General features: G+C 45.2%; 1 protein-coding gene across 7 annotated transcripts in view; it reads left to right on the forward strand.

The window, feature by feature from the left end:
* The window catches only part of LOC137352536 (A-kinase anchor protein 13-like), a 424,312-nt gene that overhangs the window by 380,710 nt on the left and 16,036 nt on the right, over positions 1-27,566 (forward strand). For all 7 annotated transcript variants that reach the window (XM_068018105.1, XM_068018107.1, XM_068018108.1 and 4 more), the window contains 10 exons: positions 100-350; positions 2,462-2,587; positions 2,689-2,806; positions 5,388-5,636; positions 7,685-7,761; positions 16,284-16,465; positions 17,454-17,536; positions 19,764-19,952; positions 25,450-25,611; positions 26,987-27,057. In XM_068018105.1, coding sequence (XP_067874206.1) covers positions 100-350; positions 2,462-2,587; positions 2,689-2,806; positions 5,388-5,636; positions 7,685-7,761; positions 16,284-16,465; positions 17,454-17,536; positions 19,764-19,952; positions 25,450-25,611; positions 26,987-27,057 — 1,508 coding nt within the window. The remainder of the gene's footprint in view (positions 1-99; positions 351-2,461; positions 2,588-2,688; positions 2,807-5,387; positions 5,637-7,684; positions 7,762-16,283; positions 16,466-17,453; positions 17,537-19,763; positions 19,953-25,449; positions 25,612-26,986; positions 27,058-27,566) is intronic.

Here is a 27,566-nt window from a genome sequence, read left to right on the forward strand (position 1 = left end):
GAGTGCCATTGTGTGTAAGGAGCGGTGTTACCGCACTGGTATTCGTGCAGAACCCACTGTACTCTTGGTATCCAAATAATTGGGGATTTGCTTCTACAGAGTTGATGCAGACGGAAATGCACCATCTTCGAACCCTGAAGATCATGTCTGATGTGTACAGCAAAGGGATGATGAAGGAGTTGCAGTTTGAAACCTCAACAGTGGAACGCATCTTTCCCTGCCTGGAAGATTTGATAGACATTCACACACAATTCTTCAATCGGATTCTCGAGAAGAAAAAAGAATCCTTGGTAGTGAGCAGTGACCGGAACTTCTTCATTAAAAAGATCGGTGATGTCTTGGTGAATCAGGTAAGAAGGAATCACTGAGCTACCATGTCATTAATGTTTTAAAATGCAAGTTGGAGCTGGTGTGTCCAAATTGTAACAACATGGGCTACATGCAACCTTCAAGCAAACTATTTTTCTGTTTAAATTTTGTGAGCCTGTAAATTTAGGCGGCTGTTGTCATATTGTCGAATAAATCCTTAATGAAAACACCAAGATAGGTGACTATCAAGTTGCCAGCCAGTCGATGGCAACAGGGATTTAAACTTTATATGTGACCCACAAGCGTACAGCCCACCAAGAAAAAAGCTTGGATACCCTGGCCGTGCAATTATAAACATGAATATAAGAAATAGGAGCAAGAGTGGACCATACATTCCCTTGAGCCTGCTCCACCTTTCACCATCATGACTGATCATCTGCCTCAACTCCACTTGCCCGCCTGCTCCCCATATCCCTTGATTTCCCTGAGACACCAAAATTCTGTCTGTCTTAGCCTTGAATATACTCCACGATGGAGCATCCACAATCCTCTGGGGTAGAGAATTCCAAAGATTCACAACCCTCTGAGTGAAAAAACTTCCCCTCATCTCAGTCCTAAATGTGTTGGATTCCCCAAGTATGCTTATGGGCTCAGGCTATTTAAGCAAGTCATTTCTTCCAAGGAATGTTTGAAGATTTTAAGGTGATCGTTTATAGATTTTTATTAGGTATGATTATCAAAGGATATGGGTTTGAGGTGTAGATCAGCCATGCTGTAATTCAATGGTAGGACAGGCTCGAAGAGCTGAATGGCCTACTTCTGTTTTTGAGTTTAATCTTTTTCTTAAGCAATCACTACTGTTTCCCTTTTCTGCACCCCTTCAATTTTCTCCTATCCTGAAAGTGCTCCCTCATGGTAGGGTGCAGCTCAGTAATCATTGGTTGTCTTCCACGACTTTGCCCAAGTTGCCAATCTTTGGGTGAATCCAGGCAATGAATATCGGAAAGCTATTTGATGTGAAAGGTCACAGACAAGCCTGAACCTGGCCTCACCTGACATCCACGCATGCAAAGTTTCCACAAGGTGTGACTGGGTGGTGATCGTACAGTACAAAAGGCCATTCAGCCCATCATGCCTGTGCCAATGATTTAGGGAGAAAAGAAAAAAACTTGCATTTATATGGTGCCTTTCACGACCTCAGGAAGTCCCACTTTACTGCCAATGAAATACTTTTGAAGTGTAGTCAGTTGTAATGTAGGAAACACAGCAGACAATTTTTGAGTTGAGCCCTGGCAGGAAGGAGGTGTTTAGTCATGATGTGGAGCAGGCTTGGTGAGTCAGCTGGTCTTTTCCTGTCTGTCAATTTCATATGTTTGTAGGTCATCTGTTTTACTGATGCTGGTTGAGGGATAAGTATTGGCCAGGGCACTGGAGAGAACTCCACTGCTCTTCGAAATAGTGCCATGGGATTTTCTACACCCACCTGAGAGAAGATGGTGCCTCAGTTTAATGTCTTGTCCAAAAACGGCACCTCTGGTAGTGCAGCACTCCCTCAGTACTGCACTGGTTGTGTCAGCATAGATTCTGTGATCGAGTCTCTGATTGGGATTTGAATTCATGTATTTCTGACTCAAAGATGGAAGTGCTACCCACTGAACCATGGTTGACGCCACAAATGTACCAAGTTACACACCTCTAGCTGAGATCAGCTAATTCGACAGAGATTGGGCATCACACCTGGTATCTTCCTGCTTTATATAAATCAACACCACACTAGGCAGTGATGGAAAAACCACTTGAAACTTCAAAATGCCACAAATTGGTTTATTGATTTGGTCTCCAGTTGTCAATAATGGCTGTGTCATTGTGATGCAGAGGGACGGGGTGGGTAAAGAAGGACAACAACAACTGCAGTTAAATGTTGCCCAGGGAAGGATTGCACTGTCGGAGGTACCGCTTTTCAGGCAAGATGCTAAATGGAACAGGTTTGGGCCGCTCCCTTCATAATCTTGAAAACCTCATTGCTTTTGTTTTTCATTATTTCAAAAGATTCTGAGGCAAATAAAAGCATCCCCTTTATCGACTGTGGCATCTTTACATGTACTGATCATACTCTCGAAGTCCTTAACGTGTCACATGATTCATTTGGCAGTTCTCCGGACCAAGTGCCGAGCGCATGAAGAAGATCTATGGGAAATTCTGTGGGCAGCACAACGATGCGGTGAATTTTTGCAAGGAGCTGTTGGCACGGGAGAAGAAGTTCCAGGCGTTTGTCCGGGTGCGTGTCATTTCTACTCAGCCAGACGATTGTAAAGCCGAAGAGTTTGAAATCTGCCGATTCAGATACGTGCCCTAAAATGTTTTATTTTGTATTTCCAGAAAAAAATGACTAGTTCCGTAGTTCGAAGATTAGGAATCCAGGAATGTATATTACTGGTTACTCAAAGGATTACCAAGTATCCCGTGATTGTTCAGAGAATAATACAGCATACCAAAGGTAAATAGCTGGCCTGCGGGTGGTCCTTTTTCTATCCTAACAGGGCTACTGATTCACTCTGTGTGTACGGTGTCAGTCTTTTGCAGTAGTTGGAGCACTACTGACCTAGGAACAGGTGTGGGCCATTCAGCCCATTGAGCTTGTTCTGGTATCCGCCATTCTGGATTAGGGAAGGAAAAATCAGGCTTGGTTCCTTCTTTTAGTTTAGAGATACAGCACTGAAACGCCCTTCAGCCCACCGAGTCTGTGCCGACCATCAACCACCCATTTATACTAATCCTACACTAATCCCATATTCCTACCACATCCCCACCTGTCCCTATATTTCCCTACCACCTACCTATACTAGGGACAATTTATAATGGCCAATTTACCTACCAACCTGCAAGTCTTTTGGCTTGTGGGAGGAAACCGGAGCACCCGGAGAAAACCCACGCAGACACAAGGGAGAACTTGCAAACTCCACACAGGCAGGACCCAGAATTGAACCCGGGTCGCTGGAGCTGTGAGGCTGCAGTGCTAACCACTGTGCCGCCCGGCTCTTGATGGCTCTCCAGTAACTCCAGCTTAGACAGCCTGCCAATGCTCAGTGTCCCGACACACTTGTAGAATGGCCCCTTGGTTAATGTACAGGAGGATGGCGTGGATCCACTGAACTGCATGAATCACTGCGGGTGAAAAAAATTGAAAAATACAGTCCACAATTTGTGTTCATACCATGATTAGGATTAGTCAATAAATGAAACTGTCACTTACTTTCAGTATCTTCTTAAAGTTGATCTTTTTTTAATTATTCCCATTTACTTTATTTGTTTATGGGATGTGGGCGTTGCTGACCAGGCCAGCATTTATTGGTCCATCCCTAATTGCCCTTGAGAAGGTGATGGTGAGCTGTCGTCTTGAACCACTGAAGTCCTTGGAGTGTAGGTAAACCCACAGTGCTTTTCGGAGGGGAGCTCCAGGATTTTGACCCAGCAACAAGGCATTGAATATAAGAGCAGGGAAGTTATGATGGAGCTGTATAAAACACTAGTTAGGCCACAGCTGGAGTGCTGTGTACAGTTCTGGGCATCACACCATAGGAAGGATGTGATTGCACTGGAGAGGGTGCAGAGGAGATTCACCAGGATGTTGCCTGGGCTGGAGCATTTCAGCTATAAAGAGAGACTGAAAAGGCTAAGGTTGTTTTCCTTAGAGCAGAGAAGGCTGAGGGGGGACATGATTGAGGTATACAAAATTATGAGGGGCATTGGTAATTAGATAGGAAGAAAGTTTTTCCCTTAGCGGAGGTGTCAATTTCCAGGGGGCATAGATTTAAGGTAAGGGATAGGAGGCTTAGAAGGGATTTGAGGAAAAATGTTTTCACCCAGAGGGTGGTTGGAATCTGGAACTCACTGCCTGAAGAGGTGGCAGAGGCAGGAACCCTCATAACATTTAAGAAGTATTTAAGTGAGCACTTGAGATGCCATAGCATACAAGGCTACATCCCACATGCTGGAAAATGGGATTAGAATAATTAGGTGCTTGATGGCTGGCACAGACATGATGGGCCGAAGGGCCTGTTTCTGTGCTGTATAACTCTATAACAGTGAAGTAATATAGTTCCAAGTCAGAATAGCGTGTGGCTTGGAGGGGAACTTGCAGGTGGTGGTGGTCCCATGCATGTCCTCCTAGGTGGTAGCGGTCGCAGTTTTGGAAGGTGCTGTTGAAGGAGCCTTGGTGAATTGCTGCAGTGCATCTTGTAGTTGGTACACATTGCTGCCACTGTGTGTTGGTGGTGGAGGGAGTGAATGTTGAAGGTGGTGGATGAGGGTGCCAATTAAGCAATTGCTTTATCCTGGATGGTGTTGAGCTTCTTGAGTGTTGTTGGAGCTCACCCATCCAGGCAAGTGGAGTGTATTCCATCACACTCCTAACTTGTGCCTTGTAGTTGGTGGACAGTCATTGGGGAGGTGAGTTACTCACTGCAGAATTCCTAGCCTCTGACCTGCTCTTGTAGCCACAACATTATGTGGCTACTCCAGTTCAGTTTCTGGTCAATGGTAACCCCCAGCATGTTGATAGTCGGGGGGGGGGGGGGGTGGGTGGGGGGCAGTGGTTCAGCGATGGTAATGCCATTGAACATGAAGGAGAGATAGGATGTCTTGTAATTTTTTACAGGAAGATTGAACGCCTAAATAGTTGGGAATTAAAAATTCAGTGAGGTACCCATTTTAAAGCCCATTTCACCTCCATTACCAGCTAAAGTTAGAATGAATAGAGCCAACTCCAAGGCAAAAATGGGTTAAAGCAATAAAAATTAGAAAGGCCGCTCCTCCCATTTTAACTCGCCCACCCTGCAGTCCCCCAGCATAGCATCTGGAATGATTCCAGAATTTTCCCTCCACTACTATGTGGATGTTATTTCTAGGTGTTGAACACTGTGTGAAGGGCAGCTTGTTACACCTCGCCTTATCTCAGTTTTCACAAATCAGAGGGGTGTGGGGGAAATTGCTTGTGTGTTTGATTTTAAGAATTCTAGTTAGGCTCATCGGTAGCTCAATCTGACCCCGTGTGATTTATTTTTTTCTTGTCTTCACAGAAAATGATGATGATCACGCTGACCTCACAAAAGCACTGGCAATGATAAAAGAGGTGATTGCAGCAGTGGATAACAAAGTAAGCGAATGTGAAAAGAAAACCAGACTCCAGGAGATCCACAGCAGAACGGAGACCAAAGCGATCATGAGGCTAAAGAGTGGTCAGATGTTTGCAAAGGAAGACTTAATACGGAGAAAGCTGGTGCACGATGGGCCTGTTACATTAAAGGCAGCAGCAGGAAGACTAAAAGGTACAGCCTTGTACCGATTGATTTATGAAGTGGGAGTGACACCAAAGGAAAGTTTGTTGTGTCAAGGTGGAGACCAATTGTCGATGGCAGTGTCTTGCATTGGAGGTGGTTCAGAGCAGGTTCATTCGGTTGATTCTTGGGATGAACAGGTTGTCTTATGAGGAAAGGTTGAGCAGGTTGGGCCTATGCTCATTGGAGTTTAGAAGACTGAGAGGTGATCTTATTGAACATTTAAGGTTCTGAGAGGGCTTGACCTAGCAAACGCTGAGAGGATGTTTCCCCTCGTGGGAAAGTCTAGAACAAGGGGGCACAGTTTTAAAATAAAGGGTCTCCCACTTAAGACGGAGATGAAGGAATGTCTTCTCTGAGGGTTGTTTAATCTTTGGAATTCTCTACCCCAGAGAGCAGTGGAGGCTGGGCCATTGAATATATTCAAGGCTGAGTTAGACAGATTATTGATGGAAATGGGAGTAAAGGGTAATGGGGGATAGGCCGGCAAGTGGTGTTAAGGCTACAGTCAGATCAGCCGTGATCTTATTGAATGGCGGGGCAAGTTCAAAGAGCCAAGCAACCTACTCCTTATTTTCTTATGTTGCTTGAGGGCTGCATTCAATAATGCTGCATCTAACATTTCCCCTCTCTGCCACCCTGCAGCTAAGGGAGTGAGTAAGGAATGAGTTGCTCCTTGATCTTAGCAATTGATAGAATACATCAGTATTACAAACTGGGTATCTCCATATTTCTCGTTTCCTTCCTATGTAGCAATTTCCCGGCCAGAGTAGGCAGTTGGTTCACCTCACCCTCCTGATCTAACTTTTTGTGTGATTACATTGATGTATTTCTAAATCTGATAGCCCTGAGTCCTTTATGCTGATAGAACTCACCTAGTCTCTTTCTGAAGCTCATCATAGCTTCTTGTTCCCCACCCTTGCTCATGGTCCATCTTAAAGATTGCCTGAATTTGCCAGTGCTCTGTACAGCACAGTTTTAACTGATTAAACTCCAGCAGTCTCCTTGCAGACACTTTGGGTCCTCCTAAAGCTTAGTGCTTGCCAATCAGTGCCTAAAATCCTTGAGGTTAGGTAAGTGAAGTGTGTGCCTACAGAGATAGCATATGTTCAATATCATTCAAATGGAAACTGTACATGTGTAAGTTTGATTTGGAGGTGAGTAATGGATTTCTCTGTTTGCCAGCCCAGGAGAAAAAGAATGTGCATGATGGATCACACTGTCCTTGCAGTCCCCCTTCCCTCCCACTCCCACCCCAAGATTTGGTGATGAATCTGCTTTAATGTGTGTAAAAGATGAGCATTTATCAAAGGAAGATTAACCTGCAGCACACCATCCTACTCAGTTGCTTTGAGTTAGTTAAGGAGAACCAACACGGATTTGAAAAAAGGCAGATCGTGCTTGATTAATTTAATTGAATTTTGATGAAGTAACAGAGAAGGTTGATGGAGGGAATGCAATGGATATTGTCTATATGGATTTTAAGAAAGTGTTTGACAAAGTACCACACTTTAGGAAGGATGTGAGAGTCCTTGTGCGGGTGCAGAGGAGATCGACCGGAATGGTTCCCGGGATGAGGGTTTTTAACTACAAGGTTTGTTTGGAGAAGCTGGGGTTTTTCTCCTTGGAGCAAAGGAGATTGAGAGGAGGTTTGATGGACGAGTACAAGATTATGGCAGGTTCTGATAAAGTAGACAAGGAAAAACTGTTCAAATTAACTGATGGTACAAGGATTAGGGGACACAGATTTAAGGTTTTGGGCAAGAGATATGGGGGGACATGAGAGAACTTTTTTATGCAGCAAGCAGAAATGACCTGGAACTCTTTGTCCGAGGCTGGTTGAAGCAGGTGGATGAACATTTGAGGGAATGGGACTGACTGGATTGTTCTAGGGAGAGCTGGCATGGACTTGATGGGCAGAATAGCCTCCTTCTGTACTGTAAATGACTATGACTCTGATATTAAGGCTCATTTATTGTGGTTATGATTGTTTGTGCTTCAACTGCCTGTGTTTAAGATGTTTATCTCTTACTGTGTAGAGGTCCAGGCTGTGTTGCTGTCTGATGTGCTTGTGTTTCTTCAAGAGAAGGATCAGAAGTATACTTTTGCTGCGCTGGTGAGTTGGAATTCCTTTGATGACGTTTGATCATTTTGTACATTGGAGGAATTGATTGCACACTTGCTTATATTAATTCTGCACAACACCCTGCTGACATATTAACTAATGATTTGAGTCTCAACCGTGATATTGATTCCAATTCAGGTCAAATAAGGGAAGACTAATATTCATTCAGGTGTGGTCTGCCCTAATCTATGCAATTTAATTAGGACTCCAATGCTTGAGTTTTTTAGATGCCAATGCATTTGAATTCCAAACAAGAGCTAGGCTAATGCAGTAATGAGGGAGTCCTGCATTGTTGCAGGTACCATTCTTCATAGGAACATATGATTGGAGGTGGACCACTCATCCCTCAAGCTTGTTCTGCCATTCAATGGCTGATGCAGATGAAGCATTAAAATGAGGCCTCGTCTGCCTGTTTGAGTGAATGTCGGAAGCTGCGGCAGGAAGTCAGTAGGGTTGATACTGTGAAAAGCTGAGATCACATTGGACTTCTCATCTGAGCTAACTCAAAATGAAAGTAGAAGGGAAGTCTTGGAGTGAGGTACAACCCCAACTATGGTATCTCTTCTTTCATGCTAAATGTCTCCATTCTCAGCAGTTAGTTCCCTCCTTTGGAGACCTGCCATTTTGGGTATGTGTTTGCACTTGAGTAGTCTTACTGTTAGTCTTGTGTTAGAATCGGTTGTTTGGAGAGGCCTGGGGAAAGAAAGGCTTGCCCTTAAACAGCTCCTTATCCTATCCAAGCATCCACAGAAAGTTATTATTTTTTAGGTGCAGTCACTGTTGTTACGTAGGGAAATGTGGTAGCTAATTAGTGCACAGCAGGGTCCCACAAACAAGATGTTTTTGTTTTCAGTCGTAAAAGGAGAGAATAAGTAAGCTTGTTGAAACCTGGCCAGGTAATCCTTAATTGATCCATCCTGAGCAAACTCTGATTTGATCATATTTTGCACTCTCTGAAATTTGCAATAATCCAATAATTAGACTTGGACTGGAGATTTGCTCAGTATTTGTAATGAGATGATGGAATTGCAGGAAATGAGCTACACAGTTAAACTATTACATGTTTTTTTTTTGGAGTGGGAAATTTCCCTATTGTGACAATAATAGTTTCAAGCTAAGAAGCAGCAAGTGTCACAAACTAGTTCACATGTATATTCATGTACAAACATTTGGACGAACCAAGATAAGGTATTTATCATACTGCAGAGTCATGGAGCTTGCTGACCTTCACCATCTAAGCTGTCACCCAAAGCAAGGTGATACAGCTTTGCACTGCCATGGAGCTGTACTGGAGCAAGAAGATGACGATGTCCGGACAGTACCCAGTATCCTGGAAGCAAAGACCACGTGCCTTTGGCTACAAGCAGTGACTGAAACGCTTGTGCGTGTGGGAGAAGAGCAGTGTTTGGGTCACCACTTGTTGAGTTGCTAGAGCCAGACTTCCTGTCCGCCACAGTTCCTGAGCAGTTCCTGTTTGTAGTTAAGAATGACACTGCTGTCTTAGAGTGACTACGTAACCAGGCAGTTGGAAAACGCTGATAGTGTTTTTTTTCTGTAACACTTAGATCTGCCCCACGAGTTTTAGGCTTTGAGTCATCAACAGAATAGGTCTCCATATATTATCCCCGTTCTGCATGCCTGCCCCAGTTAATACGCTATTTAAATGCTGAAGACCCATTTGGATTAGGGCGTAGGAGTTAGAATACAATGACACTGAGAATTTCCAGGGAATTAAGCTGAAAGGAGGATTCAGTCACACACTGCCAACTCTCTCCAACCCAACTGCATTGAATACCCTGCTTTGCACCATTCATTTTGTGAAGGTGGTTGGTGATGACTCCACCGATTCTGCTCAGAAGCCATCCCTTGGCAGAGGTGGTACAGCAGCCTAGTATGAGTTTATCTTGTGGATAATCCTTCAATAAGAAATCCCTGGTTGCTACTGTCATTACTGATGCTGTTTCTTCACCAGCTTCATTTCTTGTAGCTGCTGATGCTCCTGAATTTGTTCTTGTCCGCTCTATAGCCTAGCGTGGAATAGCAACCTGATCGATCTGCAAGAATCTCCCTCCCAAATGCTTGAGCCAATGCCATGCACCATTGTGCTTCAATAGGTCCTTAAAATGCTTCCCTTGCATGCCATGGGAACACTGTGACATTTGAACTTGCTGTACAGGATGTGCTTCAGAAGTCTGTCATTCATCCAAGCACATGCCCTACCCAGCACAACTGTTCTTTTATTGGCATTATCACAAGACGGTTTGATTTTTCCAGCACCCCTCAATCAGTATCTGGTTCCTGCCATTTAACGTGCATCCTGGTGGGGAACCTTTTCCACTGCTGGGTGCAAACCTACAGCACACCGATCCATGGCCCAATGTATTACTGTCCCATCACCCTGCACCAACTGTTCACTTTCATGTACTTTCCTCCTTTATGTTGTCGTCATGTTTTACTCCTCCTCCTTTCTCCTAACCTGCCAACTGAAGATTCCCTGCTTACAGCAAACTACTTGACTGTTGTCAATGTTCTCAAACTGGTCATCAGAGTCAACTGTGTCTGTTTGGGTCTCTCTTTTTCATTCTTTCTTTCTGTCTCACGGGCTCAATCTCACGCACTTTTGAGGTGCCTCTGCTCTTGCTGTCTCAGAATCACAGAATAATACAGTGCAGAAGAGGCCATTCGGCCCATCAAGTCTGCACCGATGCATTAAAGATACCTGACCTGTCCACCTAATCCCATTTGCCAGCACTTGGCCCATTGCCTTGAATGTTATGACGTGCCAAGTGCTCATCCAGGTACTTTTTAAAGGATGTGAGGCAACCCGCCTCTACCACCCTTCCAGGCAGTGCATTCCAGACCGTTACCATCCTCTGGGTAAAAAAGTTCTTCCTCAAATCCCCCTTAAACCTCTTGCCCCTCAACTTAAACTTGTGTCCCCTCGTAACTGACCCTTCCACTAAGGGGAACAGCTGCTCCCTATCCACCCTGTCCATGCCCCTCATAATCGTGTACACCTCGATCAGGTCACCCCTCGGTCTTCTCTGCTCCAGCAAAAACAACCCAAGCCTATCCAACCTCTTTTCATAGCTTAAATGTTCCATCCCAGGCAACATCCTGGTGAATTGCCTCTGCACTCCTTCCTGTAATGTGGCAACCAGAATTGCACACAGTACTCCAGCTGTGGCCTTACCAAAGTTCTATACAACTCCAACATGACCTCCCTGCTTTTGTAATCGATGCCTCTATTGATAAAGGCAAGTGTCCCATATGCCTTTTTCACCACCCTATTAACCTGCCCTTCTGCCTTCATAAATCTATGGACAAACACGCCAAGGTCCCTTTGTTCTTTGGAACTTCCCAGTGTCAGGTCATTCATTGAATGCTTCTGTGTCACATTACTCCTTCCAAAGTGTATCACCTCATACTTTTCAGGGTTAAATTCCATTTGCCACTTTTCTGCCCATTTGACCATCCTGTCTATATCTTCCTGTAACCCAAGACACTCAACCTCACTGTTAACCACTCGGCCAATCTTTGTATCATCCGCGAACTTACTGATCCTACGCCCCACATAGTCATCTATGTCGTTTATATAAATGACAAACAATAGGGGACCCAGCACAGATCCCTGTGGTACGCCACTGGACACTGGCTTTCTGTCACTAAAACAGCCGTCTGTCATTACTCTCTGTCTCCTACAGCTAAGCTAATTTTGAATCCACCTTATCGAGTTACCCTGTGTTCAATGTGCATTTGCTTTCTTGATAAGTCTCCCATGTGGAACCTTGTCAAAGGCTTTGCTGAAATCCATGTAAACTACATCAACTGCACTACCCTCATCTACACATCTGGTCATATGCTCAAAAAAGTCAATCCAATTTGTTAGGCATGACCTCCCTCTGACAAAGCCATGCTGACTATTCCTAATCAAATTTTGCCTCTCAAAGTGGAGACAGAATTTTCTCCAATAGTTTCCCTACCACTGATGTGAGACTCATTGGTCTGTAGTTCCCTGGCTTATCTCTACGACCTTTCTTAAATAGCTGCCTCTGCTCTTGCTCTCTCCCGCCCACTCCCTGTCTGGCTCACTATCTCTTATCTACCATCCAACTGCTGCCTATCATCATCATGCTCAATGTAGCAGGCACCTAGTAGAGTGGCACTCAATCCAGTGCCCATCCTCACTTCAAAGAACAAAGAAAATTACAGCACAGGAACAGGCCCTTCGGCCCTCCAAGCCTACGCCGATCCAAATCCTCTATCTAAACCTGTCGCCTATTTTCTAAGGGTCTGTATCTCTTTACTTCCTGCCCATTCATGTATCTGTCTAGATACATCTTAAAAGACGCTATCGTGCCCGCGTCTACCACCTCCGCTGGTAATGCGTTCCATGCACCCACCACCCTCTGCGTAAAGAACTTTCCACGCATATCCCCCCTAAACTTTTCCCCTTTCACTTTGAAATCGTGTCCCCTTGTAATTGAATCCCCCACTCTGGGAAAAAGCTTCTTGCTATCCACCCTGTCTATACCTCTCATGATTTTGTATACCTCAATCAGGTCCCCCCTCAACCTCCGTCTTTCTAATGAAAATAATCCTAATCTACTCAACCACTCTTCATAGCTAGCGCCCTCCATACCAGGCAACATCCTGGTGAACCTCCTCTGCACCCTCTCCAAAGCATCCACATCCTTTTGGTAATGTGGCGACCAGAACTGCACGCAGTATTCCAAGTGTGGCCGAACCAAAGTCCTATACAACTGTAACATGACCTGCCAACTCTTGTACTCAATACCCCGTCCGATGAAGGAAAGCATGTTGTATGCCTTCTTGACCACTCTATTGACCTGCATTGCCACCTTCAGGGAACAATGGACCTGAACACCCAAATCTCTCTGTACATCAATTTTCCCCAGGACCTTTCCATTTACTGTATAATTCACTCTTGAATTGGATCTTCCAAAATGCATCACCTCGCATTTGCCCTGATTGAACTCCATCTGCCATTTCTCTGCCCAACTCTCCAATCTATCTATATTCTGCTGTATTCTCTGACAGTCCCCTTCACTATCTGCTACTCCACCAATCTTAGTGTCGTCTGCAAACTTGCTAATCAGACCACCTATACTTACCTCCAAATCATTTCTGTATATCACAAACAACAGTGGTCCCAGCACGGATCCCTGTGGAACACCACTGGTCACACGTCTCCATTTTGAGAAACTCCCTTCCACTGCTACTCTCTGTCTCCTGTTGCCCAGCCAGTTCTTTATCCATCTAGCTAGTACACCTTGGACCCCATGCGCCTTCACTTTCTCCATCAGCCTACCATGGGGAACCTTATCAAATGCCTTACTGAAGTCCATGTATATGACATCTACAGCCCTTCCCTCATCAATCAACTTTGTCACTTCCTCAAATAATTCTATTAAGTTGGTAAGACATGACCTTCCCTGCACAAAACCATGTTACCTATCACTGATAAGCCCATTTTCTTCCAGATGGGAAGAGATCCTATCCCTCAGTATCTTCTCCAGCAGCTTCCCTACCACTGACGTCAGGCTCATCGGTCTATAATTACCTGGATTTTCCCTGCTACCCTTCTTAAGCAAGGGGACAACATTAGCAATTCTCCAGTCCTCCGGGACCTCACCCGTGTTTAAGGATGTTGCAAAGATATCTGTTAAGGCCCCAACTATTTCCTCTCTCGCTTCCCTCAGTAACCTGGGATAGATCCCATCCGGACCTGGGGACTTGTCCACCTTAATGCCTTTTAGAATACCCAACACTTCCTCCCTCCTTATGCCGACTTGACCTAGTGTAATCAAACATCTGTCCCTAACCTCAACATCCGTCATGTCCCTCTCCTCGGTGAATACCGATGCAAAGTACTCGTTTAGAATCTCACCCATTTTCTCTGACTCCACGCATAACTTTCCTCCTTTGTCCTTGAGTGGGCCAATCCTTTCTCTAGTTACCCTCTTGCTCCTTATATATGAATAAAAGGCTTTGGGATTTTCCTTAACCCTGTTTGCTAAAGATATTTCATGACCCCTTTTAGCCCTCTTAATTCCTCGTTTCAGATTGCGCCTACAGTCCCGATATTCTTTCAAAGCTTCATCTTTCTTCAGCCGCCTAGACCTTATGTGTGCTTCCTTTTTCCTCTTAGCTAGTCTCACAATTTCACCTGTCATCCATGGTTCCCTAATCTTGCCATTTCTACCCCTCATTTTCACAGGAACATGTCTCTCCTGCACGCTAATCAACCTCTCTTTAAAAGCCTCCCACATATCAAAAGTGGATTTACCTTCAAACAGCTGCTCCCAATCTACATTCCCCAGCTCCTGCCGAATTTTGGTATAGTTGGCCTTCCCCCAATTTAGCACTCTTCCTTTAGGACCACTCTCGTCTTTGTCCATGAGTATTCTAAAACTTACGGAATTGTGATCACTATTCCCAAAGTAGTCCCCTACTGAAACGTCAACCGCCTGGCCCGGCTCATTTCCCAACACCAGGTCCAGTATGGCCCCTTCCCGAGTTGGACTATTTACATACTGCTCTAGAAAACCCTCCTGGATGCTCCTTACAAATTCTGCTCCATCTAGACCTCTAACATTAAGTGAATCCCAGTCAATGTTGGGAAAATTAAAATCTCCTATCACCACCACCCTGTTGCTCCTACAGCTTTCCATAATCTGTTTACATATTTGTACCTCTATCTCACGCTCGCTGTTGGGAGGCCTGTAGTACAGCCCCAACATTGTTACCGCACCCTTCCTATTTCTGAGTTCTGCCCATATTGCCTCACAGCTCGTGTCCTCCATAGTGCCTTCCTTCAGCACAGCTGTGATATCCTCTTTGACCAGTAATGCAACTCCTCCACCCCTTTTACCTCCCTCTCTATCCCGCCTGAAGCATCGGTATCCTGGGATATTTAGTTGCCAATCATGCCCTTCCCTTAACCAAGTCTCAGTAATAGCAATAACATCATACTCCCAGGTACTAATCCAAGCCCTAAGTTCATCTGCCTTACCTACTACACTTCTTGCATTAAAACAAATACACCTCAGACCACCAGTCCCTTTGCTTTCATCATCTGCTCCCTGCCTACTCTTTCCCTTAGTCACGCTGACTTCATTATCTAGTTCCTTACAGGCTTTAGTTACTACATCCTTACTCTCCACTGACCTCATTTGGTTCCCATCCCCCTGCCACATTAGTTTAAACCCTCCCCAACAGCGTTAGCAAAAGCACCCCCAAGGACATTGGTTCCAGTCCGGCCCAGGTGTAGACCGTCCAATTTGTAATAGTCCCACCTCCCCCAGAACCGGTCCCAATGTCCCAAAAATCTGAACCCCTCCCTCCTGCACCATCTCTCAAGCCATGCATTCATCCTGACTATTCTTTCCTTTCTACTCTGACTATCACGTGGCACTGGTAGCAATCCTGAGATTACTACCTCTGAGGTCCTACTTTTTAACTTGGCTCCTAACTCCCTAAATTCTGCTTGTAGGACCTCATCCCGTTTTTTACCTATATCATTGGTGCCTATGTGCACAACGACAACTGGCTGTTCACCCTCCCCCTTCAGAATGTTCTGCAGCCGATCTGAGACATCCCTGACCCGTGCACCTGGGAGGCAACATACCATTCGGGAGTCTCGTTTTCGACCACAGAACCGCCTGTCTACTCCCCTTACAATCGAATCCCCTATGACTATAGCCCTTCCACTCTTCTTCCCGCCCTTCTGAACAGCAGAGCCAGCCACGGTGCCATGAACCTGGCTACTGCTGCCTTCCCCTGGTGAGCCATCTCCCTCAACAGTATCCAAAACGGTATACCTGTTGTGGAGGGAGATGACCGCGGGGGACACCTGCGCTGCCTTCCTGCTCTTTCTCTGCCTTTTGGTCACCCATTCCCTTTCTCCCTCAGCAATCCTAATCTGCGGTGTGACTTCATAATGATGAACATTAATGCCAATATTCAACATCATTATATTCCAATTTGCACCCCTATTTTATCATTTAATGGGGAGCCCTTGTCTCTGCTGAACCACAGATCCATGGTGCAGGCAACAGGATGAAGATGAAGGCAGCCTGAGTGAGCCATAAATACAAGATAATCATCAATAAATCCAATAGAGAATCCAGGAGAAGAAGCTTTGCCCAGAGTGGTGAGAATATAGAATTCACTATGACATGAAAACTCACTAGATAAGGCAAATAGTATAGATGCATTTAATGGGAAGCTGGATAAGCACATCAGGGTGAGAAGAATAGAAGGATATGCAGATCAGGTGAGGTGAAGAGGGATGGGAGGAGGCTCATGTAGAATATAAACACTAGCAGAAACCACTTGGGCCGTATGGCCTGTTTCTGTGCTTTAGACTCAATGTTGTTCATGGTTATAGCCCCATTGGGCTGCACCATCTTTTCATTCTCAGGTGAGGGGGTTCCTCCTTCATTTTTCCTCAACCTATTGACACCTGTTTTCTCAAATACTTGTTTTAGGACCAGAAGTCTACTGTGGTGCCACTGCAAAAGCTGATCGTGCGTGAGGTAGCGCATGAGGAAAAGGGGTTATTCCTCATTAGCGCAGCGACCCAAGTACCAGAGATGTATGAGTTACACGCCAGCTCCAAAGAGGAGAGGACTAACTGGATGCAGATCATTCAGCAGACTACAAGCACAATGTAAGTGGCTTCATGTCGGAGTGTGAGTAGGACCGAGCAGAGAATGATATCAGTAGCTGTCTGCCCCCTTGTCGTTCACCCCAGATCAATATTTAAAGCCCTTTAATTATTTTGCCAACTTTTCCAAGGAAAGCAACATCTGGTGACCTCTCCTGGTGTGGTGATGAGGTTTGTAGTTTTTACATGCAAGACCCACAGCAAAGGATAAGAATATTATGCCTAAATTGAGAAGGAAGGTCTTGGAATTGTGTTTGCGAAGATAAAATTTCCCCCTCACCTTTTATGATCAACAATTGACCCTGATCAACTACTGGTCATTGGCCTGAGGAGGAGCATTGATTTAGCAATGTTTCTGGACCAACACTTGCCAAAACTGGAGAGGCAAGAAGCAAGTGTTGGAAACTTGCATTGTTCATTGGCTTCAAAGGACCGATTTTTCGAAAGACAACTTTTGTCCACTGGAAGCACCCATCAGGAATTCACAAGGGTTCTGCTCTCTGTTTTCTCTCTGTTATGGATAGGGAGCTCACTCAACATATCCCAGTTTGTGCACCTGGTAAGCGAGGCTCCTTTCCAGGAGCGTACATTCAGTAAAATGGGCCCCACCAACAAGATATCTGCCTCGTCACCAAATGGGATTCTGCCCTAACACCTCTTGTTTCAAATGTTACTTGGCAGGCATGTATCTCCTAGTAAGAAATTTCTAATGGTGCCCAACCTTTAAAGACTTCCTGTCAGAGATGATCGGACTTATCAGAAAGGGAGCTTGCTATGGACTGGGACCATGCTCCATTTCTGCTTTATTCGGTCTGATCAATTATATTGTGAACTGTTCATTTCATCCGTAAGAACGCATTTGATTATGGGCTTCACTATCTGCCTAGCCCCTAGTTTAAAGGACGATCAATGTCATCTCCCTTGAATAAAACCCAACAGTGCTCTGAACATCTGTACCATCATTGACCCTTCGCTCTTTTACCTGCCACAGGGGACAGGATGAAGATGAAGGAATCCCGAGCGAGTCTGAGGAAGACAGGCGGCAACTAGAGAGCAGAGCCAAAGAGCTGAAAGGTACAGCCGCTATATTTATTAGAGTTTCAGAAACACAAAGATACTGCTGCAGGTTTCAGACCTGATCAGTGAATAGGGGTGGGGTCATGGCTTGAGGTGTTTGAAAATTCAGTGCAAAGCTAAATAACGTTTGCATGTCATGAAGCACAGAAATAATTGAGGGGTTGGAGAAGAGAATGAGCTTTTTAGAAAAAAATATTGATGTCTGTTCTTTTAGAGGTTGTTGAACAGGTCGTTCAAAGCTGGACAATTAGTGATGTATGAATATGTGAGCATGGAACAGAAAGTGCCGGAAATACTCAGCAGGCCTGGCAGCATCAGTGTAGAGAGAAATAGAGTTAATATTTCAGGTCAATGACCCTTCATTTGATGAGACTGGAAACGTTAACTCTATTTCTCTCTACACTGATGCGGCCAGACCTGCTGAGTATTTCCAGCACTTTCTGTTCTCATTCCGGAGTTCCAGCATCTGCAGTATTTTGCTTTATTCTGTATGAGTACGTGATGTGTTATTACTGAAGAGAGTTAGGTTCAATTTTTCTTGCCCCTTTTTCCCTCTAGCTCTCAATTTCCATACTGTGATGAGGTTCTGGGGTAATGGTCATGTTTCCCTCTGATTCACGTGAACTTTGACAGCAAATTCCAACGCGTTGCCCTATTGGGAGGGAGAACATTATCAACAACTAAAGCACATTTAATGAAGTAAAACATCTTAAGACACTTCACAAGGGTGATTATCAATCAATGTTTGCCCTAAATCATTGCCGAAGGGATTATCCGTGTATGTTCTGCCTTTTAGAATTTGCTGGACAGGTCATATAAAACTCAACAGTCAGTGACCTTATCAGTATATGATGTATCCTATCACTGGAAGGACAGACGCTGAATTTGTCTTCCCACGTCCTTCCATCGGCTCTTCAATTTTAAAGCAGCAACTAGCACAGTTATTTGCCAAACCTGACCCTGTCTGTACTGGACAGTTACACATCCATGCCCCAACAGGGGTCACTGTTTAGCAATCAGGAAGAGGAACCCAGACTGATTTTCCTCCCCTTGTCCAAGGCTGCTGCAGCCAGTTCTTACACATCCACCATCAACTCGGGCTGAATTGTACAGGATGTGAGTGTAATGCCTACAGGAAAATTGCATTCGTACAAGGTTTTCATCTATCTAATATGAGAAAATAAAGATGAAAAGTTTGTTGAGGAAATTTGCTAATTTTTCATTTGCATCTTTATTTAAGAGTCAGGGATTATTTAGTGGAAGGTCTGTTTATGTTGCTACCTGGTGTTAAATTCAATTACTTTTTATTTTGCTAAAAACCGGTGTTTAATCCTGGACAATGGGGGAATTCATTTTAATCAGGAACTATTAATCGACCAAGGAACCACAGTCTGAGTTTTCAGAAGTCACTTTCAGGTTAGCTTTATCCCATGAAATTTTTTTTGTGGAAATGTTTGGGGTTTTTCCCCTCCACCAACCCCCCCCCCCCTCCTCTTGACATCTGGGTTAAGGTTCCACAGGGGTCAGCAGCCAAGTGACCCTCCTTCACCTGTGAATTTGGACATGGTCCATGTGATCGCCTGGACTGGTTTCAGTCATCTGAGAGAATTGGAGAGGAATGTTTGTGTTTTCTTTTCCTTTATTGGACCTGGTGGGGTTTTTTGCCACTTCCAGGAGATTACGTGGCTGAGGACGGGGGAGGTGATAGGATGGCTATAATCATGATGTCCTAGTCATCGAGTGTAGAGCAGGCTTGCTGGATTGGCTGGCCTTTCCCTGCCTATCTTTTCTGTATATTCTGTATATTTAACCTTGGCTCCTATTTGCGTTGTGGCGTCAGAGCCCAGTTCAATCCCATCCTCACTGAGATTGTCCGCAAGCACACTTTCCTGCAAGAGGTACTAGCTAGTGATCAGCAGCGAGAGCCCTGGCTGATCTCATCACACCCTCTTCCTTAGCCCTGGAGCACTGACCCCAATTGTAGAACCCCAGCTGCTATTCCAATGAAATCCGCAAACTCAGCACCAAGTTCAGATTGAATCTAGGCCTTCGAGCTGTGTTGCTGTGTACCACACAAGGCCATGGAGTTTGCTATTGCCCCTCTGCTGTGTACTTTTTATTGTTCTGCCAAGTTGTTGATTTTCTTTTCCCTTTCTTCCTACCCAAATGCTGTACAAGAACTTAATGGGTGTTCAGTAATTTCGTTTCATTCTTTGAAACACAGAGAAGCTGCAGGAGAGAGACCAGCAAATCCTTTCCCTCTTGGAAGAGAAACTCAGACTATACAAGGAAATGGCAGAGGCCAGTGGGCAAGAAGAGGCATCTCAGAGTCTGATTATCAGGCCCTTCTTCAGAGCTAATTCAGAGGATGCCCCGAAGGGAGAGTCACTGCTCAAAGACGCAATGAAAGAAGGTCAGTTCAGAAAAAGAAACACGGGTCAATCTGTGATCAGTCACCGATTCCTGGAGCAATAAACATAGCAATTTTTTTCGGTAAAAGACTGAGAAAATTCTGGAACATATTACCAATGGGTGTGCTACTTGGATGAATTCCTATTTGGAAAGTGGATAGAGGGCTATTACTCCTAGAATCACTGTAAGGAAGCTGCTGAGAGGTTTGGTAAGGGAGCCTGAACAGAGCAACAGTCTTCTGTTCAAAACATTACCATGCAGTTAACTACTACTAGCAGGGATACGATCGCCTACGTACGGGACAGGAGGGTGGACACCTGCCTCATCAGCCTGGACCAGGAGAAGGCTTTTGACAGGATATCGCACACCTACATGATGGACGTGCTTTCCAAAATGGGGTTTGGGGAGGGAATCTGCAATTGGATCCAACTGCTCTACACAAACATCAGTAGCGCAGTCTCAATCAACGGGTGGGAATCGGAAAGTTTCCCGATCAAATCTGGAGTCAGACAGGGCTGTCCTCTCTCCCCGGTCTTGTTTGTTTGCTGTATTGAACCCTTTGCTGAGTCTATTAGGAAGGATGCGAGCATAAGAGGGGTGACAATCCCAGGCAGCGGAGGCACTCAGGTCAAAACCTCCCTGTACATGGATGACGTCGCCGTTTTCTGCTCGGATCCGCTGTCCGTGCGCAGACTGATGAGCATCTGCGACCAGTTCGAACTGGCCTCGGGAGCCAAAGTTAACCACGGCAAGAGCGAGGCCATGTTCTTTGGCAACTGGGCTGACCGATCCTTTGTCCCCTTCACCGTCAGGTCAGATTACCTGAAGGTGCTGGGGATATGGTTCGGAAGGGCCGGGGCGTGCACCAAAACATGGGAGGAGCGAGTAGCCAAGGTATGACAAAAGTTGGGCATGTGGGGGCAGCGATCTCTCTCCATTGTGGGTAAGAACCTGGTCATCAGGTGCGAGGCGCTCACGTTGTTGCTCTACGTGGCGCAGGTCTGGCCCATACCCCACTCCTGCGCCGTGGCAGTCACCCGAGCCATTTTCCGCTTCGTCTGGGGATCTAAAATGGACCGGGTCCGGAGGGACACGATGTTCAAATCTCTGGACAAGGGCGGGAAAAATGTACCCAACGTGGCCCTCATCCTGATGACCACCTTCGTGTGCGGCTGCATCAAGCTGTGTGTAGATCCCCAGTACGCAAACTCCAAGTGTCACTACGTGCTGAGGTTCTATCTGTCCCCGGTTTTGCGAAGGATGGGCCTGGTCACATTGCCGCGGAACGCGCCATGCAGTTGGGCGGTGCCGTACCACCTATCCTTCGTGGAGCAGTTTCTGCGGGAAAACACCTTTGACCACCGGTCCATCAGGCAGTGGTCTGCACGGAATGTCCTCAAGGCCCTACGGGAAAAGGAAACGGTGGATCCTGTCGGATGGTTCCCCGAGCAGACCGTCAAAGTCATTTGGCGGAATGCCTCATCACCAGAACTTTCAAACAAGCACCAAGACGTAGCTTGGCTGGTGGTGAGAAGGGCCCTCCCCGTCAGATCCTTCATGCACACCCGAAGTCTCGCCCCCTCCGCACAGTGCCCCCGCGTTGGCTGTGGTGGGGAAGAGACGGTCGCCCACCTCCTCCTGGAATGTGCCTTTGCAAAGCAGGTGTGGAAAGAGATGCAGTGGTTTTTGTCAAGGTTCATCCCAAGCAGCTCTGTAACACAGGAGTCTGTGCTCTACGGGCTGTTCCCAGGGATGCACACCGAGACAAACATCAACTGCTGCTGGAGGACTATCAATTCGGTGAAAGACGCCCTTTGGTCTGCCCGAAACTTGCTGGTCTTCCAGCGCAAAGAGTTGTCCACCACCGAATGTTGCAGACTGGCACATTCCAAGGTCCAGGACTACGTGCTGAGGGATGCACTAAAGCTTGGGGCAGCCGCAGCAAAGGCTCAATGGGGAAAGACCACAGTGTAAGGTTCCCCCACCAAGCTGGACTGAGGGGCTGGATCCATGGGAAACCCCTCGAACTGTATCGTTAATATTCTCAATTGCTGTAAATGTAAAACTGTAATTGACATGACAATTGTGAAAAGGAAGGGTCGGGAAGGAACTCATGACAGTATTGAAGGAAACTGATCTCCCTTGCAATGTTTGTATTTTTTGGTGCTGTTTGGAAACTGTCTGGCAATGTAATTTTTACAGATGTTTATGAATAAAGTATATTTTGGAAATAAAAAAAAAACTACTAGCTGGTCAATAACCAGAGTTAATAGCCTGCGAGGTTGAAATGGCAGAGCACCAGATGAAATTAAAGTGTTCTCAATATATCATTATTAACCCAGTTCTAGAAGTTGGCAACTCACAGTCCCATGAGAAAAATCTTACTTTCCCTTGACTTTTTGTACATCTGACTCATGCCAAGTCATCCTGTTTATTGACCAACTTCGAACTGGTGTTAAAGCACCAAGCAATTACAAGTTATTACTTTAAATGGTAATTGTGGCCTGTAGAGACTAAAAGGGTGGAACCTCACATCCAAATGAGAATATGCAACTGAAAATTTTCTTTGCATTGCGATTTTTAAAAAATTCATTCTGGGGTGTTGGCATCACTGGCAAGACCAACCTATATTGTTGCCCTTGAGAAGGTGGTAGTGGGCCACCTTCTTGAACCACTGCAGACTACGTGGTGAAGGTGCTCGGCACAATGCTGTTAGGTAGGAAATTCCAGGATTCATGAGAGAGGAACCTTGGTCAAGGGTGAGGCCAATAACTGGACACTATCAATGTTGAAATGGTATGTGAGTTGCAGTTTTATGATGCGCAATGTTCCTGCGTTCCATTGTGTGACAATGCCAGGGCATGGCTTTATTCACAGTATAAACTTAGTGATGTTCACCCCTCCAATGGCTCAGAGGATAAATACACTATCCAGTGTGGTACTGAGCAGATCACTGAGGCTGCAAGTTCAATCCTTGGTCTATGTTCATTAGGTGATATGAGCTGGGATAGAGGCTGGGGCAGTCCTGTGGACCTCAGTGCCCCTGGACTTGGGGTTGGTGCAGGGCTGGGAGAGTGACACCAGCCTGTATTTCTGATTGATATCTGGTAAGCGCACATGTCCATGGTTGAATTGCCTGCTAAGACGTGGGATATGTGCCTGTAGAATAGTAGCATGGCAAGAATGGCTATTCCTTCGCCATTGCTGGGTCAAATGCCTTGAACTGCCTACCCATCCACACCGGGAGCACCTTCACCACACGGATTGCATCGGTTCAAGAAGGCGGCTCACCACCACCTTCTCAAGGGAAACTAGGGATAGGTAATAAATGTTGACCCAGCCAACAAAGCCCATATCCCAATAATGAATTAAACAAAAGTCTGTGTCTTCAGTAGAGGAAGGGAACAGAAAACTGATTGCTCATGCACTTTTCAGACATGCAGCGGCCTGCCTAAAGAGATAGGAGATCGACATCTCTCAGCTTCTGTCTTGCAGCCTATTTGATACTGTTATCTGACCAGAAAGTGTGGTCTCTGTATACATAAACTGCTCAGCGTATCCTGGAAATACCAGACAGGAGATTTGCTTCAGTTGAAATAAATCTAAGCACAAAGCATAATCTGAAGGCATGGAAATGAACTGAGAAGATGCAGATAGACAAGAATAGTTAATGTCCAAACATTTTGTTCATCCACATCTGCAATATTGATGTCCATTTCTCTGTTTGTGTAAATTGTTTGTGCTCATCAGAGTGAGAAAAAATAATTCTTTGTAGTTTCAGTTTCCAGTGACAGGACTGAGCATGCCTAGATCACAAATTATGGTTAAGGCTATTCAACCCATCTTGTTCATCCATCTCGAAAGATCCTAATTTGCTCTCCTCCCATTGCAGCATCCAATTTTTTTTTTAAATGATTCCAGAGTTTTCACTTCCACCCCCCCCCCCACTGCTCTATCAGAAGTCCATTCCAAGCTTTGATCACTCGTCGTGTAAACAATGTCCTTACATCAGTTCTACGTTTGCTCTTTATTGGTTGGAACCTGTGTCTCTTGTCCTACTCCTGTATTCTAGCCTGATGTTCTGCACTTACTGCTTGCTGTCTGGTTTGCCTCTATAAGATCATGCCTCTCAGACCCTTTCAAGCTGGAGTTTCTCTGCTATTTCCTCAGAACTCAAATCAGCTTAGACGTCAAGTTAAGCAACCTCAACACTGCCCCATCGAGTATTCCAAGGTCAGGTCCAGTGTTGGTAAGATGCAAAATAAAGCTTTCTCAACACTGCCCTGGGAAAATTTGCCTCAGTCTCACAAAAGCAACCCTTCCTGCAGTAGTGTAATATTTCCATTTGCTGCACTGTGATCCTGTAGCACCTTTCAATGAGATTCCAAATTTACTGGCAGCCAAAGGGGGCAGTTTTCTGGCATTGGCCCATGTCTGTTGGGTCCTGTATTGATACTGCCCGCACTCATTTTACATGGGGGCCCTTGCAGACATGGGGTCCTTCTGCCAATCTGTCTGGACTGGATTTCACCACCTCCCCACCCCCAACCCAAGATTGCAAGGTAACAATCAGTGTCTGACTAGTGGCATGAGGAAGTGCTTGGTCTTTGATTAGCACTTCCATACAGTGACTGCAGTCAGATGGGGAAATTGCCATTTGAAACAATACTTTCTTTTGAAGCACAAGGTGGGTGATGGTGTGTCTGTGTTCTGACAGCATACTTACACAGGCTCCTATGGTCACCCCATCACCTATTCCCATTTCTCCTGGGGAATTCTCCACACAAAACATCCTTCAGATGAACCAGTGAATTCTGCGCTCACTGGTGCAAGAATCACTCTGATGTAACCACCCCTGCTGGTTCTTATTCCCACTGTCACCACGTGGAAATATTGTAGACACTCTGCTCCCGGCACCCGCCCCCACCCATCAGCACCTCCCTATTTCAGCACCAAATCTTGGAAATGAAGTGATTATCCGTTAGTGTTTGTCCTCAGTCCATACAGCTGTTTCTTTTGTGCTCTTTACCGATTAGGAGGGCTATTTGGAGAGGTACAAAGATTAAAAAAGACCACACAACATTCCGTTATCGTATTGCCTCTTATCCAAAGCTGCAATCGGGTATTTGTTGTATGGACTAGACAGTGTTAATAAACTTCTGTCAGTGTAATAGCAGGTGAGCGCAGTAGTTTTATACTACGTCAACTAAAATGGTAAAATAGCCCAGTGTTACGGTTAGAGATTGTGCCCTTCCTAACTTGGATTGTGTAGGGAGCAATACCGAGGTTCGCAGATTTGTCATTGTTGATGCTGGAGGTTGGAGCAATTGGAGGGCATGAGTTTTGTGTGTCATGTTAGACAAGAAAATTGGGTTAATTGTGGGTTTTCTTGGTGTAGAACATCCAGTAGGTACACCTAGTTGACTCGTTCTTGTGCATCTTTTTTCCTGGTTTGTTCTAAATTTCTTCCGAGTATTTACTGAACTGTTTTTATCCAGTCGAGACCCTGCAGAACTTACTGTCTCTGAGCTTTGGAGGTGCCATTGGACAGCAGGCAGCCAGCAGCGCAGAACAGGAGGGAATCACTGGGCATGTCTCCTTACCCAGGAGGGCCGAGACCTTTGGAGGCTTCGACAGCCATCAGATGAGTGCTGCGAAAAGTAAGTTGCTGTTAGATCGAGGATCTGTTCCTTTTTAAAAGCAAGTCTTTATATCTACCAACAAACAAAGATTGTGTAAAATGAAAATCTTTCAGATCCTTGTGATGTGTCAACTGAGCTGGTTTTGACCAGGGCAGCAGCTGGCAATGCCACAGCCATCACTTGGTTAGGGACGAGAGAAAATAACAGGCGGAGTTCCTGGTCACTGTTGACTGACCTTTGCTAGAATGTGTACTTGTGTGAATAATGGGTGAGAACAGGATCAGGCTTGGCTCTGGTGTCCTTCATAATTGAATTGCCTGCCTCGCCTCTCACAAAGAATAAGCATTGCAGTAGGGATGGTGAGGGTAGGGAAGGAAAGATTATCCTATTCTAGATAGCCATATGATGAAGGATAGAACTGGAGCCTATTCTTTACACGCTTGGAAACTTTTATTTACAGAGGCACACATTGCCAACATTACCACCTCCTAACCCAACAATCACAGTTTCAGTCTGTTCCTATGTATACATCTTTTGAAACTGCTCCAATGTGTAGGAACTCAGGTGAATCCCTAGTTAATGCCCTCCACATGAACACACATACTCAATTACTATACATTTAACAAGCGTATTAGAGCAGGAGCGTAGAACTGCGTCACTTAGGAAAATTGATGGGAGCAAAATAGTCATATTGTGTGTTGGGGTTCACTGAACACAACATTCCAGATGCCGGGTGCTCCTCTCCTGGAGTTTGGTGTTGGGCCATCCCTCTCTGGCTGCTGTACTGCCTCCCCAATTTTCTGACTTTTTTAATATGTTGTACATTTCTTGTAATGTTAATGTTTTAGTCTGACATTTTATTCGAATGAAGTACATTCTCAGAATTAGAGCAAGCCAGATACACATCTGACATGAATCCTCATCCTCATCTCCCTCCAGTGTCTTGCTCCACCTACTTCTGTCATAACAAGCCCTACGTCCCACTTGCACCTTCTCTTCTGCCTACAAGACACCCCGTTCCCTCCACTCCAGCACTGGCAGAAACATCCTTCATTCTGGAATTCTATTCTCAAACTCCTTCCTATTGTTAGCGCTCTCCAGTTCAGAATTCTTCTCTAAACCTGCCTCTTTGACTGTGTCTTTGATCACTTGCTTGAGGGGAAGCTGGATAAATACATGAGGGAGAAAGGAACGGAAGGATATGCAGATGGGTGAGGCGAACTAGGGTGTGAAGCAAAACGGCCTGTTTCTATGCTGTAAATTCTGTGTAATTCCTTTTTACCTCTTGCTCAACATTCACTGCTCCCTCTGTAAAGCACCTTGCGATGTTTCATTACATGAACTGCTCTGTGAACAAGTTCTCTGAGCTAAACTGCACCATCGTTACTTACAGATGGAGAGAAAGATGAAGCGGAAGATGGACAAGACCTTCGCAGAACTGAGTCAGACAGTGTTTTAAAGAAGGTAAGTGGTCTTTACTGAAACGCCGTGCAAACAGAAGTTTTCTTTTTAAATATTGGGTTGCACTTTAGCAATATATTAAGGAATTTTCCTGATGTTTAGGTCAACCTTCCTTCCTCAACTAACACCACATGACAATAGGGACACCAACCCTGGAGATTTCATGAACATTATCTCTTGCCTCTAGCTGCCCTGCCTAGTCAAACAGCCTTCTTAATATTATTATAACTAATAAATAACAATGCTCATAGAAAATGAAAAGACACTTTCTTTTTCGCTGGGGTTGCTCTCTGTATTGTCTTAGAAATTGTTTTCCAATCCCTGGAGACGCCAGGGCAATCCTGGAGGGCGAGCAACCCTATCTGATGAAAAACGCAGTTTGTGGGATCTTCATACTCCCTGTTTAATTCAAACTTTTGAGGTCAGTGTGCCCCCTGGTGGCTATGTTCTATAACTGAATTTTGCCGTTTATTGGGTGAAACAGGGAGGAGTTGGTGAATTTGAAACCACAA

The sequence above is a fragment of the Heterodontus francisci genome, chromosome 38, assembly GCF_036365525.1.
Source record: "Heterodontus francisci isolate sHetFra1 chromosome 38, sHetFra1.hap1, whole genome shotgun sequence".
In the NCBI taxonomy this organism is placed as follows: Eukaryota; Metazoa; Chordata; class Chondrichthyes; order Heterodontiformes; family Heterodontidae; genus Heterodontus; species Heterodontus francisci.